Source organism: Nannospalax galili, unplaced genomic scaffold (assembly GCF_000622305.1).
Source record: "Nannospalax galili isolate Female #2095 unplaced genomic scaffold, S.galili_v1.0 scaffold220, whole genome shotgun sequence".
Lineage (NCBI taxonomy): Eukaryota > Metazoa > Chordata > Mammalia > Rodentia > Spalacidae > Nannospalax > Nannospalax galili.
The window spans coordinates 789,310-803,792 of NW_008347891.1; the positions used below are offsets into that span (position 1 = coordinate 789,310).

General features: G+C 44.3%; 1 protein-coding gene across 2 annotated transcripts in view; it reads right to left on the reverse strand.

Moving 5' to 3' along the window:
- Positions 1 to 14,483, reverse strand: part of Dner (delta/notch like EGF repeat containing) — a 384,891-nt gene that overhangs the window by 208,945 nt on the left and 161,463 nt on the right. For both annotated transcript variants that reach the window (XM_008844457.3, XM_029568995.1), the window contains exons 3-4: positions 12,757 to 12,851; positions 10,449 to 10,615 (exon numbers count right to left, since the gene is read on the reverse strand). In XM_008844457.3, coding sequence (XP_008842679.1) covers positions 10,449 to 10,615; positions 12,757 to 12,851 — 262 coding nt within the window. The remainder of the gene's footprint in view (positions 1 to 10,448; positions 10,616 to 12,756; positions 12,852 to 14,483) is intronic.

Genomic DNA, 14,483 nt, shown 5'->3' on the forward strand with positions numbered 1-14,483 from the left:
AGAAAGAATGAGGAAGAGAACGGGAAAACTGATTACAAAGGAAAACTTTGTACTCGCTTCATGAAATCAAGAAAATGCCCCACCTGACTCATGGCTGGATTTCAGAAAATTATCTGTAGCCAATTTGCTCTATGAAATTCCGAACTCCAAGACTGGAAGGCCTTTAGTGTCCCACACAGCTGACCTTATACATGGGCTCAGATGGCCTTTACTCTACCCCACTGCTTTCCTTGACTTCCTGATTACTTCATAGAATTTGCACACATTTAAGTGCATTAAAGAATCACCAAGGCATTTGTAAAAGGCTCTTCTGCAAAACTAGCAGATCTGTGAGAAGACCAGGATCCACCCAGCAACAGAGCTGCTTCCCAGCATGTCCAGGAGAGTGAGAAACATCTTTATCCGCAGCCCACCCCAATTCCACCACAGTGGGGCCTCAGAACCTGCCTGGTACATCCACGATGGGATGCTGTTCAGGATGTCCATTCCATCACCACAGTCAGTGTGAGCACCAACAGCGAGGCCATGGTCATACGTAGGAGAACAGGAGTAGTTTGTGACGTCTCGAACTAATTCTTTTTTTACATACTAACACTCAGTAGTGAAAAGAATATATTAAAAACCCTAATAATTTATAACATTGAAATGTGGCTTTGGTTTAAAAACAACTTAAATTTCATAGAAATCTTCTAACTAACCAAACGAACACTATGAATTGGACCTAAATTATGCTAGGGGAACAACTTCACACTTCGTCTGCTTTGGGTCTTTTCTAACTATTACTTTTTATTTGAGCATGTTCAAGTTTGGGGGGGTGGTTCTCCCTCTACTCTAGAGAGCTCAATAGATATTATTCAACCACAGTCTTAAGATGACAGTGAAAAGGTGGAAATTTTGCATTTTCAGCTTTAAATCTTAAGCTTTTATCAAAAGAAGACGTTAATGGTGCCAGAGATGGTAACCTTTCCAAACTTTCTTCAAGTTGCTTGAAGAAATCTGGCCTCCAGAGCAAGACACCTTAAAGACAAGATGTAGAGTTCTCAAAAGAATGCGGAAAAGTCTTTTTTTTTTCTTGCAGTTGATCCTCTAAAATAATTTTAAGGTAATGAAAAAGAGGGCGTTTAAATGTCACAGAGTTGAGTTATGAAAATTTACAAAGAATTCTGAAGACTGACATTTTGCAGCTGCAAGTTTTCTGCTCATGGCATTTACTGAGGGAATCGCTGATGTGCAAACTGAATTTCATCAGACAGGTGACTAGCCTGTGACATAGGGGTTGCAAGGAGCTATGGCCTGGTCCCCCCACCTAGACATTTACAGGCCAATTCAACACAAAGAACTGAAGAATCGACACACAAAACCAGTGTGGAGGGGAACGAAGAATAGTCATCCCCAGTTGTGGGACACAGGCTGCCAGTGCAGCTGTCACAGGAAAGGAGGTAAAGGGAGGGAACGCAAAGACTATGCAGAAGAGCCAGATAAAGAGGAGTCAGAGTTGGAGGACGTGCTGCCTGTTGTACAAAAAGAGCTTGCAGCGGACTTGCAGGGCTGGGGCTGATGAGCCCCTAGGAAGAGTGACCAGCAATCCAACCACAAGATTTGGAGTCCCCCAGGCTTGGTGGTGGCTCAGTTGGTAGAGTGCTTGCCTAGCATATCGTGAGGTCTTTGGCTCCATCCCTGGCATTGTACAAACACAGCAGAATACCAGAACTTGGGAAATGGAGACAAGAGGATGGGGAGTTCAAAATCATCTTCAGCTACACATTGAATTTGAAGCCAGCCTAGGCTGTATGATATCCTGTCAATAAAATAAAATGGAATTAGGGGTGGAACACATACAACTCCAAAGTTCCAGTCTGTGCTGGCATGGGCACCTATGAATGGGTTGTGGTCCAAGGCATGACTCAAAAGGTTGCTGGCGGCTCTGTGTGGACTCAGGGTGTTCAGCATAACGCAGAGGTTAGCACACCGTCTTGTCACCAGCCTTCCACTGCAGCCTCCTGTCCTTCAGCACTAACTGCCCTCTGCGCCCTTATTCTAGCATGTAGATCCCCACTGTAGGGTGGGCTTTCTGCAGCACCTTCTCCCAAGTCCTCCACTCTCAGATGTACGGAGTGAGACATCCCAGCTCCAGCTAAATTCCTTTGGAAAGTTGTGCTTCGAACAAGCTTGAGGAAATAGTTTACCAGAAGGGAGGGAAAGAGAATGCCCCAGTAAAGACCCAGAGCCTTGTTAAGGGATTCCAAAGGACTGCTTGAAAACTCACATCAAAGACACGAAGATCCCTCCTTTGCTTTGAAAGATGAACAAAGAAAACCCAAGAAATAAAGTACACACCAGGGCGCCTAACTCTACCTAGGCGTTCAGATCCGGGATGGGTAACAGCAGAGGGAGGTGGGATTTTCAAAGGCTCTGTTAGGTGCTTGTTGAAACAAAACTCTATTTCTACTTGTGATGGGCACCAGTTTCAAGCACCATTACTAAATTATCTGAGTCCTCAGCGATCAGCATGCCACCTCCTGCCCTTTGTATATCCAAAGAGAGTCCTTTCCTACCCTGCCCATCCCCGCACAGGAACCGCTCCTCCTCTGAGTCCTGCAGGCACATGAGCATGCCCTTGGTCTGTGGCACTCCTCTCTGCCTTTGCTGCCCCACACTGATTGCATTTTCAGACCAGCACCAGGCCTGGAAAACATGAGTCCTATTTCATAAACTAATGTAGAACTCCGTATTCCCCCAGAGCCCTGCTGCCTATTAAACAAAGTGAATAAAACAAGATTAAGGTCCTCAACATGAAGACTTAGGAAGCAGATGAACCTGGCAAAGGAAGACCACTAGATAAGCGAAGAATGTTTAAAACATACCTGCCCCCCCCCATGATCACACACATTGCATAAAGGAGTCAGGGGCTCCAACATGTTTAGGACTCAGATAGTTGCCTTTGAATCAGATGTTATGATTCCTGAAAAGGATTCACAGGCACATGGACACCCACCATGTACTGGGGAGATCTACAGAATAGAACTTTGACCCCCATGAGTGTCAATAACTAGGAAGAATCAATTCCAGATTAGGAACTTTTGCCCAACAACCCTGGCATCAGTCTGTTGGATGGTGAAAAACGCATTGTTTTCAAATACTGCAGAATAAACTGTGGAGCCACAGAACAGTGATCTCCAGAGAAAGTTTAAATGCTGGTCAGAACAAAGGCAAGCGTCATGTCCGTCCACAAAGGAGACCCCTGGGGTTATGAAGAGCCATTGTCCCGTCTAGTGCCCTAGTAAAAGTCTAAACCCTCCCAGGACCTCCTTGTTCCTGTCTTGCTTCTCAGGGGGAAATAAAGTGCTGCCCTATGAATCATTCTGCAAAATAAGACTCTTTTAAAATTGGGAATTTAGAATTAAAGTAACATAAAGCACTCCTTTATATAAGTACGTAGACTAGGAAATTTAACCCAATTTAAAAAATCAGTTTCAAAAGCCTGGGTATTGTTGATTCAGAAGCTAAAATTCTCAAGATATGATCACTGTCCATTCTTATGAGCCTTGGACCATATCATTCACACTTTCATGAATTAAGGAGCACCTAAACTTATCAGAGGGGCCATTCCAGAAGTCATACACGAAACCCTGCTCCTGTGCATTAATATTCCAACCCACCCATTGCTTATGATATCAAGTAGACATAAGAATGCATAAAACCATAAGAAAGGGCCAGGCAGATGTGTAACCAGTAAAGCAGTGGAACAAAGAGTGGGTTCCAAGCAGGAGAAGAGAATTAGGGAAGAGAAACAAAGACAAATGTGGGAAATTAGACCGGGGCTGGGGAGATGGCTCAGCGGGTACGAGTGCTTGCTGCTCTTGCAGAGGACCCAAGTTCAGTTCCCAGTACCCACACCAAGTGGTTCACAACTTTGCCTATAACTCCAGCTCCAGAGGATCTGATGCCTTCCTATGGTCTCCCTAGGCAGCACCCCCACATGCACATACATCCATGCAGACACACACATGCACATTAATAAAGCTAAAAATAATGTTTCAAGTAGAGCATTGTAAATAAAGGAGAGAAAGATGAGCTCGGTCAAAATGAAAATTATTACAAAGAAGAGGAAGGAGGTAAAATTCCACAATGAGGTGACAACAAATATGAACCATAAGAAAACAAAGTGTGAAAGAAAAATTGTGCTTTCTCTGAGCAACTGGGTGGGCAGGAAGTACAGATAAAGGGTCTGTGAATCAAAAGAACTAACCCAGGGCTGGAGAGATGGCTCAGCAATTCAGAGCACTGGCTGCTCTTCCAGAGGCTGAGTTTGATTCCCAGCACTCACATGGTGGCCCACAACCATCCGTAACTCCAGTTCCAGGGCATCCAACATCCTCTTCTGATTTCCATGGGCATTGCACAGACATGGTTCATTTACACACATGAACACTCATACACATAAAACAAAAATAAAACAAATTAAAGAACTAACTAGAAAAGTACTATAGGGATACCTGGTGCTGGTAAGAAAATATAACAGTTAAGGGGCTGGCGAGACGACTCCGTGGTAAAGAGCACTGACTGCTCTTCTAGAGGCTCTGGATTTGGTGCCTAACACCCACATGGTGGCTAAGAACTGTCCATAACTCTAGGCCCACGGGATCTAACACCCTCTTCTGATCCCTGTGGGCACTGTACAACATGGGTGCATCTACCTACATACAAGCAATACACTTAGACACATACGAAATAAAAATAATAAAATATTTTTTTAAAGAACATATAAGAGTTAAAAGGAAAGATGGCTCAGCCAGCGAAGTTGCTACACAAGCATGAGCCCTGATTCCAATCCCCAGCCTTCACAAAAAAATGTCCAGTGTGGTCAGATGCACTCATAATTCCAGTGTTAGGGAAGAGGAGACAGGAGAATCTCTGGGGCTCACCGGCCAGCTTGCCTGTCCTAAAAACATCAAGACCCTGTCTCAATAAACAAGATGACAGTGCCTGAAGAACCACACTTGAGGTTGACCCTGGCTTACCACACACACACACACACACACACACACACACACACACACACACACAAATAAAACTGAAAAAATCTATCTTTAAAAAGTGGTTGTTAAAAAATTCTTAACTGTAACAATGTGGAAAATATTTCCAATGTGATGTTGAGTGAAACAAGTGCACACTTGATGTGCATGACACACACACACATATGAACCCCACCACACACACATGCACCCCCCCCACACACACATGCACCCACACATATAAAGGAACACACATGAAATAAATATAATAAAGATAATTTAAAGAGTTAAGCAAGGTTAGTTTGAAAATCTATGTAGAATATATGTAGAATAAAATCATCCACTAGCAATTTTCTTTCTAAAAGACTCCAAAAGGGGATGGTTTCTGTCGTATTGATGTTATTTTCTGAGAGGAGGATTGAAATAAGGTCTTGACGATGGCTTTGGGATCTAAGGCACAGAGTAGCTGGCAATAGTTGTCCAGGTGAAGATAAGTTTGGCAGTGATAGGGCAGAGCCAAGGTCCACCATGCAGAAGGAGAGATCGATGCCTGAGGACAGGAAGCAAGGGAGCAGGAAACGTGGGGAAGGGACCTGTGGGGTTTCACCCTAAGGAAATGGTAAAACCATTCTTCCAGTGTTCTAACAGAGGCCACACCACAGAAGGCTGGCTTGGTCCTTACCCCTAGATCATCCATCACATCTATGTCTCCACATAACTGCAAAGTAAATACAAATACCTTATTGAAGACCAGAAAGCCACTGTGTTTCATGGGACTGTGACTACAGCAATGAACTTGCCTCTTGGGACGTATAAAACATGGGGCGAATGAATCACTGGGGAGCTAATGAGCATCTCTGATGCTCCCCACAGTGTTAAACAGGGGTTACTGAGCTATTTACCCCCAAACATGGCATAAAGTCAATTACATACTTGAAAGAGACATGTTTAGAAAAAACAAAAGGAGTAATTCAGCAGAGGGCAGAAGAATCAAAATTTGCTGGCAAGTCAAGAGGGAAGAGACATGGGGAGAGGCCGCAGGGAGAGTCACACACTTCAAAGAAACCCGTATCATCTTTTTCTCTCTGTGTCCATGACACAGTATAAATATTAATGAGGCAATGTTAACGAAGGAAACTGTAAAAACTACTAAACGCAGGAATAGTGAAATAGGCCATCCAACATGCATGCGCTGCGCTCCTCCACACAGAGCATTAGACTCACAGCAAGAAACTTCCTAACAGAACAAAAGGAAGCATTTTGACCATTTTACCATAAAAAATGGAAATTCTTGATGAGATCATCAAACTGATTTAGACATTATACAATGTGTTCAAGTATGGACATACAATATGGAAAAAATATTTAAGGAATGGCAAGATGGCTCCATGGATAAAAGTGCCATGTAAGCCTGATGACCTGAGTTCATCCTCAAAACCCATGTAAAAAGGTGGAAGGAGAGAACTCACTCCACAAGGCTGTCCTCTGGCCTCCACATGTATGCATGGCAAATGAATGTCCCCATACACATCATATGCACATGTACATAAGTAATAATAATAATAATGAGTTATCACATGGCATGCTGTTAATATATACAATTTTATGTTTTATGTATTTGTTATCAATAAATTAAATAATATTCCCTAATTCATAACACATCACAAACTGTAACTTTAATTAATGAATTTTTTTTGGTCTTTTTGAGACAGGGTCTCCCTGCAGCCACAGCTGACCTGGGACTCACTACATAGACCAGGCTGGCCTCAAACTCACAGAGATCACCTGCCTCTGCTTACCAAGTGCCACCACACCCGGCTTATTTAATGAATTTTAAAAGAGTGTATAAATCCAACTCTGTCTCCTAAAGATGTAGACGGTATCCATGCTGTGCTATGTGAAAATATTATAAGACCTTTGGCCATCAGACTGTCAGATCTGCTAAGTGTGGAAAGAAAGAGGAGACAGTGGGTTCCTGAGAGTGTCCTGCTTCTCTCTCACAGACTCGCCGGCCAGCCTGCCTGTCCTGAAAACATCAAGACCCTGTCTTAGTAAACAAGATGGACAGTGCCTGAGAAACCACACCTGAGACTGACCCCTGGCTTCCACATGCACACATGCATGCACAAACACCCCCCAACACACACACATGCACCCACACATATAAATGAACACACATGAAATAAATATAATAATGATCATTTAAAGAGCTAAGTGAGGTTACTTTGAGAATCTATGAAGATTTTTTGAGACTACATGGAACAGAATCCATGTAGAGAGAATGAATTCATATGTGTGTGTGTGTGTGTGTGTGTGTGTATGTGAATATGCATGTGGAAGCCAGAGGTTGATGTCACGTTTTCCTCACTTGCTCACCACCGTATTTTTTTAAATATTTTATTTATTCTTTTTATTTTATGTGTGTGAGTGTATTGCCTGCATGTGAGTGCACCCATGTCATGCGACACCGCGGAGGTCAAAAGAGGGCTTCGGATTCTCCTGGAACTGGAGTTAAGGACAGTTCGAAGCCGCCCTGTGTTTGCTGGGAACCGAACCCAGGTCCTCTGCAAGAGCAGTCAGTGGTCTTAACCGCTAAGCCATCTCTCCAGCCCCACAACTGTATTTTTTGAGGCAGGGTCTCCCATTGAACACAGAGCTCACCAATTCAGCTTATCTGACTGGTCAGCAAGCTTTGGGAACCCTCATGCTTCTCCCTACTCAGTGCTGGGCCACAGGCATGCACAGCCATGCCCAACTTTTTACGTAGGTATTGGAGATCTTCTGGTCCTCATCCTGTGTGGCAAGCACTTCACCAACTGAGCTATCTCTCCAGCCCTATGAAAATAAACTCTTTTAATAAGAAACTTGTCTCAATAAAATTTTTAAAAATCATTGAACATCTATATAGTAAGCATGAGGCTTCTGCAACGATCACCAAAGAAACGTCTTGCTTTTTTAAAACAGACGATTGAGTGACAAGACTGGCAGAACCCAGTTATCTGTGGCCTGTGCCCTTCCCTTCCTGGGAGGAGCATGGGGCAGGACCTGCTGCCTCTGAAGAGATGAACTCCACAAGACTGTAATCTCAGCTGGGCAGCCAGGTAAAACAGGATGAGGCTAAAAGATAACAGATCACGTATTTTCCAAATGAAAAACAAATGTTGTATGGAAATAAAGGGTGTTACTCAAAACCTCTGTCTCTTCATGAAAAGCTGAAGTATAATCTGAGGAGATCACTTCCTTAATTTGGTTATTAACATGAAATAGATTTTTTAAAATTATTCCTCCAAGGACTATTGCATTTCAACCGGAGATACTGTTTCTATGAATGTTTTTGTTAGCAAAATGAGCTCAAATTACATACGAGTTCATAAAACTTTTTCCTATCTCTAGGAAATCCCCTCTGCTCATCCCCACCCACACTCCGATGTCTATCTCAGCTTACAGTAATGTTATAAGCGAAGTGAAATATCAGACTGATATTTCAAATGGGTAGGAGATTAGTTTTCTTTTGTTGCTATGATGAACACCAGCACCAAAGCATCTTTATAGAAGGGCTTGCTGGGCTTACAGTTCCAGAGGGAGGGTCTACAATGGCCAGGGAGGCATGGCAGCAGCTGACTGGGGCTGAGAGCTGAGATCTCACATTTCTAGCCACACACGGAAGTGGGGCCAGGCTGTGCACTCTCAAAACCTGCCCCCAGTGACACACTTCCCATAGCAAGGCCATGCCTCCTGAAGGTTCCATGACCGCCCCAATCAGCACCACCAACCAACGAAAGGGGACCAGTGTTCAAATAGCTGAGAGGTGGGGACATTTCTCTTGTAAACTACTGTAGGTATTCTCTCATGAGCTTTATGACATTTTAACATGGTGAAGCTTCATGTATTTTCTTGAACTACTACTAGCTCTCTGTCATTAAAAAAAAAGACAGTTAATCTACTAACAAGAAAAACTTAAGATCAGTATTTTAAAAAATGATTGGGAGCCAGCAAGATGGCTCAGTGGGGAAAAATCACTTGTTGCCAAGTTTGACAACCTCAGTTGAATCCCAGGACCCACACAGTAGAAGGGGAGAATTGTCTCCTGCAGGTTGTCCTCTGTCTCCACACATGTGTCATGGTGTACATGTGTAGGCATACACACACATACATACACACACACGTGCACAAAATTTTTAATTTAAATTTTAAAAAATGACATTATCACAATAATATCAACTTTCCTTTTAAATAAATTGTTGTTACATGGAAAGTTCTGGGGAGTAAAATTCAGATTTGCATCTTAATAATACTCCATCACCCAAATTCTGTTTATCTAGTACACATCTTGATAGTCAAACCCTAGTCTGAAGTTCTATGCCTTCCCCTCCTTTCCCAGCCACTTCCATTCCCCAAACTGTTCTCTCTTTACCTCAGCTCCTCCCAGCTGGCTTTCCAAAGCTTGAAAAACGGGTGTTCTCATCAGAGGAAGGCGAGTCAAATGTAAACTACAGTTGAAGCTAAATAAAGCTGGGCATTTTCTCTTATCCTCTGATCTTCATTATGATACCTGATTCAATCACATGTTTTAAAGAATAAGTCTCAGTGCAAACAGTGTATCTCAGAAAAAATAGAGAAATCACCCTAGAATGATCCCTAATGTTTGTAACACTGCTGTTTCACATATATTACCTCATTTAGCCTTCCCAATATACCCCAAGAGACAGCTGCTGCTGCCCTGACCCCATCAGAACAAGAAGCCTGGGTTCCTTAGCCTGGAGTGGGTGGGTTCTCAACCTGAACTTAGGTCTCCACACTGAGACTCCAAGATGGAATAAGCTCTAATAAAGTTCCTAGTGACATCAGCAATGTTAACTGGCCATAGTTACAAGTTCCAACCCCAAAGATACCATGCCCTGGGGCTGGAGAGATGACTCAGCAGTGAAGAGCACTGGCTGCTCTTGCAGAGGACCCAGGTTTGATTCCCAGCACCCATGTGGTGGCTAACAACCGTCTGTAACTCCAGTTCCAGGGGATCTGACCCCTCTTCTGGCCTCCAAGGGCACTGCATGATACAGGTGCACCTATATACATGTAAGCAATACACTCACACAAAAAATAATGAATAAATAAAATTATATATATTTATATATATGTATAAAGATATTATGCTCTGAGTGACAGATGAAACCAATTGGCAAGATACAGTCAGAATGCTGACCCAAAGGAAAGCTCGTCTTTTGGAGCAACAAGAAGTGGCTGGGGGTGGGGGGAGAATGCTGTGTTAGAAGGCAGTTCTGACTGTAAGTCAAGCCATTCTTGAAGTGGAGGACATAGGACTTCTGTCTAGCATCATAGCCGTGGGCACATGAATCCCCACGCACCACATCTAAACACCAACCGGGGTTGGGCTGGGTCAGGTGTGGCATGGAGGAGGTTTCTGTAACTCACCAATGAAGTGATTGGGTCCCAAGGCAAGCATCTCCTCTAGGAGGACGAGGCCCCCTGGGGCCTGGAGGGGTGTCACGCTTCGTCCATCTATGAGGGAGCACTGCTGAAAACCGGTGGCTGTGACCTTCCACAGCAAGATCAGTGACGCACTGGCATCTTGCCGAATTCTGAAAACAAAACTCATGTCAATGGAATGTCAAACGAATTCATCAAATTCAAAATAAAAATATAGATGTCCTGTATATCCACCCAAAGGTATCAGGAAACTGAAGGAATGGATATATAAGCAACTACCCAAAGGTATCAGGAAACTGAAGGAATGGATATATAAGCAAGCGCCCACTTTGTGCACAGTGGAGCAACCACATTGACTGGAAATGTCTACCTCCCATTTGTTCAAAGCATATCACAAAATGACTAGTCACCTTTGAGTAACAATAATAAATAATAAAACTTACACTGAGTACTTTTATGAAAGTAAGAAGAATCTTGCTTAAGATTCTTAGCCATCTGGGCTACGCTGTGACGGTAAACAATGCCACCCCACCCTGCTTTAGGCCTCCGTGACTTCCCGTGGCTTGCAGGATAAAATCCAGAGAACAGGATGCCATCTAATACCAGTCAAGCCCTGCCAGCTCCCTCTTCGCTCCAACACTCCAACATCCCCTCCACCTGGGGTCCCAGCAACAAAGAGCTACTGCTGTCTCTTTCCAGTCCAGCTCCTTCCTGGCCACCAACCTTCACGTACCCCTAACCTAACGCATCACCTCTTCTGTGGGTCCCCTGCCCCTTCTCACAATGCCGGCCACTGCCTATGCTCCCTGCACTCTAGAAGACCCAGTCCCCCACCCCTTCCTCAATCAGCAGACCCCAGTATTCTCCACACATGGCTGCTCCCCCAGCACAAGCTCCCTGCTTACAGCATGGGGCTCAACAACAGCATGCTAAAAGACTGAATTTATGAATATTTAGGGGGCTGGTCATACTTGAATTTGGGGTGCCCATAGACCACCTGGCATTCCCATCTTGCTCAGCCTGGGTCTCTATCTACTTTTGCCACCTAAGAGAGGCCCAGAGAATGCCAGGTTTGTTGAGAGGGGGAAATGGAAAGCATTGACTGAAGCAGACAACTACAGCTACTCAGAAAGGCTAGGAACGTGGAGTAACAGGATCTAGTCAGGAAAGGGCTGGGGATACTTCCGCAACTAAGCAAGTACAGGAGATAGTAAACTAGCGATCTGTGCTGTGCTTGCCTAAAACCAACTCAGGACCTGGGGCCTGCCGTGGAACACTTAGCACCGGGGTCCCCCTGCTGGTAGAGCTGCGAGTGGCCTCACATTCCACCTCTCTTCCTGGGGTCATATTCCCCCAAGAACTGCAGTGCCAGTCTAGGATCTCCCCTGCCAGGGTGACCTCATAGCTGAGGAGGGAGGATGCAGGGGCAATGTAATAAGTCCCTCTGCCACACACTGTCAGTGAGCCCACTGTTTGGAAAGCTAGGCAAGCAAAATTGGTCTGTATGCATAAGCTAGGTAGATAGTACCACGAGCCCTTAAAAGAAAGCCAATACACAGAACTGGCTGGTCAAGGCTACATATCCCCAATCTTCTAAAGTCCCCTGGGGTTGCTCAGGGTGGACAGCTAGAATAGGGAGATGAGTTAATGGCAACAAAGGATGACAGGGTGGACTGTCAGCATGTCTGAAACATTGGCGTGCTGGAGCCTCCCCTATCCTAGCTATGTGCCCCTGGGCAGCTGCCAGCTTCCCTGGGCCTCTGTATGGCACCTGTTTGCATCAGGTGGCCTCAAGCAGAGGCTTCTCTTTGCCTCTTCTCCACACCCCAGGAGACCATGGGCAGTCTGTCACTTGACAGCTTAAATTTAAAACAAAACACTTTTCCTGCTGCTCGCTTTTAAAGAGAAAGTTGTAAGATGCAGATTTATTAATTTGGAGTAAATTACACAAATGAATTTAATGGTCCATTAAAATCTTAAGAGGTAAAAGTCATCTGGGAGATGAGGCAACAAGCTCCAGAGCTTTTCTAAGGCCTCCAAGTTTCTTCTATCGGGTCCAACTGGTCCAGTCTAACGTCCCCCACTGCAACTGTGCAGCCTAACCAGCTTCTCCCACTGTGATCCTCCTCTGATAGGCCTTGCTCATGCGTTTTGAGCAGTGACCATGTCCCCTCAGACAATTCACTCATAATTCCCACCAGATTGGCCTGTGACAGACCAAGTACATGGTAGATACCACTCAGCACCTGAGCACAGTGTCAACTGTAATGGGTTTGAACCAGAAAGTTCTTACTTCACTGAGGTGTTCTGTGGCACATCAAAAGATACCAGGCGGCCACCTGCAGAGCTGTTGGAGCTGGCATTCCCACAGGCAACATCAGGGACCACCTGGAAAAGAAAAGACCCGTTACTAGGGTGGAACCACGGTACAAAATAACATCATAAGGTAAAATCCACGAGCTGCATTCCTTTGGTTCTGCTCAATGATGAGGTTGCCACTGGGCCATGAAGGGGACAAGAAAAAGTTTAGGGACTGGAAAGCATTCCTATTTGATTTCATGAAATGCAGCCCTCCAGAGAGCTGTCTGAAAATTCCTGGGCATTACCTGATAAACAAGAGATTTCAGGAAACACAGCAGGATGTCACCCACTGCTTTATTTTGCTTGATAGTCAGCCAGTTCAGGCCAGGTGTGGTGGCACACGCCTTTAATCCCAGCACTAGGGAGGCAGAGGCAGCTGTGAGTTCAAGGCCAGCCTGGTCTTCATAGTGAATCCAGGCCAGCTAGGGCTACAGGGAGACCCTGTCTCAAAAAGACCAAAAAAAAAAAAAAGAGGAGTTCAGGCGGTATGGGGGGAACTGTGTTCATCAGAAAGCACACTGCAAAAGACAAGTCTGTGAGGTGTTTCTGGCCAGTTTATTCCTCCACTAAGATCTCTGTCCTCATCTGTGGCAAAGAAAATGAAGGTCTGTTAAAAGTTCTCATTGGGCTGAGGCGATGACTCAGTAGGTAAAGTACCTTCTGCACAAGCACAAGAACCTGTGTTTTAGATGCCAGAACCAACACAAAAAGTGGAACACGGTAATGCACACCTGTAACCCCAGTGCATGGCGGGGAGAGACAGGCAGATCTGGGGCCTTGTTGATCACCCAGTGTAGCCAAAAAGACAACCTCTGGGATCAGTAGGAGACTTGAAAAACTAGTTGACAAACAATGACAAAGGAGGACATCCCAACATCAGCCTCTGCCCTCCACACACACACCTGCATGGGTGAACACACCTACACATATCACGTGCACACATACATGCATCACACACACAAGGAAAAAAGGACGGAGTATTCACCATTCTAGAATTAACTTGGAGCAATACAGAAAATTGTAACCATTTTATACTAAACCCAACCCTTAGAACTCGTTTTCCCGAACACCCTATCATTAAATAGTGTGGCTAAAACCTGCCTGATACTCAAAGATGTGCTTTCAACACACTAAATGAGTGTAACCAGTGACTGTTAAATAAGTATTTCATCCTCTAAGGTTCCAAATAGTTTCTGTGCTTCTAAAGCATCGTTACATCACAAAAGGGGGAGCCTTGACTTATCTCCACAGTCTCCACAGGAGATTTCAACCCACTCCTTGAACAACCTAGCAGACCAGAGTGTAACTGCAAAACAAATCGTGTTTATACTTCCCAACTGCAGAACAGCATGACTTTAAATAAACAGACTGAAATGGCTGGTTGGGGAGAAATTGTCTTTAAAGGACACTGCCCTGATCAACTTGGAATCAAATCTAGTTCATATTCAAGAACTGAGTCATTCAGTCAAAGAGGAATTAACATCACATCTCCTAAGCACTTATTAAAGTCTGAAAGTGAAACAAGTTCTGCAGCTTTTTAGGTAGACTAAAAATCAATCAATCATCAATCAATCAGTCAATCAATCATCAATCAATCAATCAGTCAATCATCAATCAATCAGTCAATCAATCAATCAATCATCAATCAATCAATTAGTC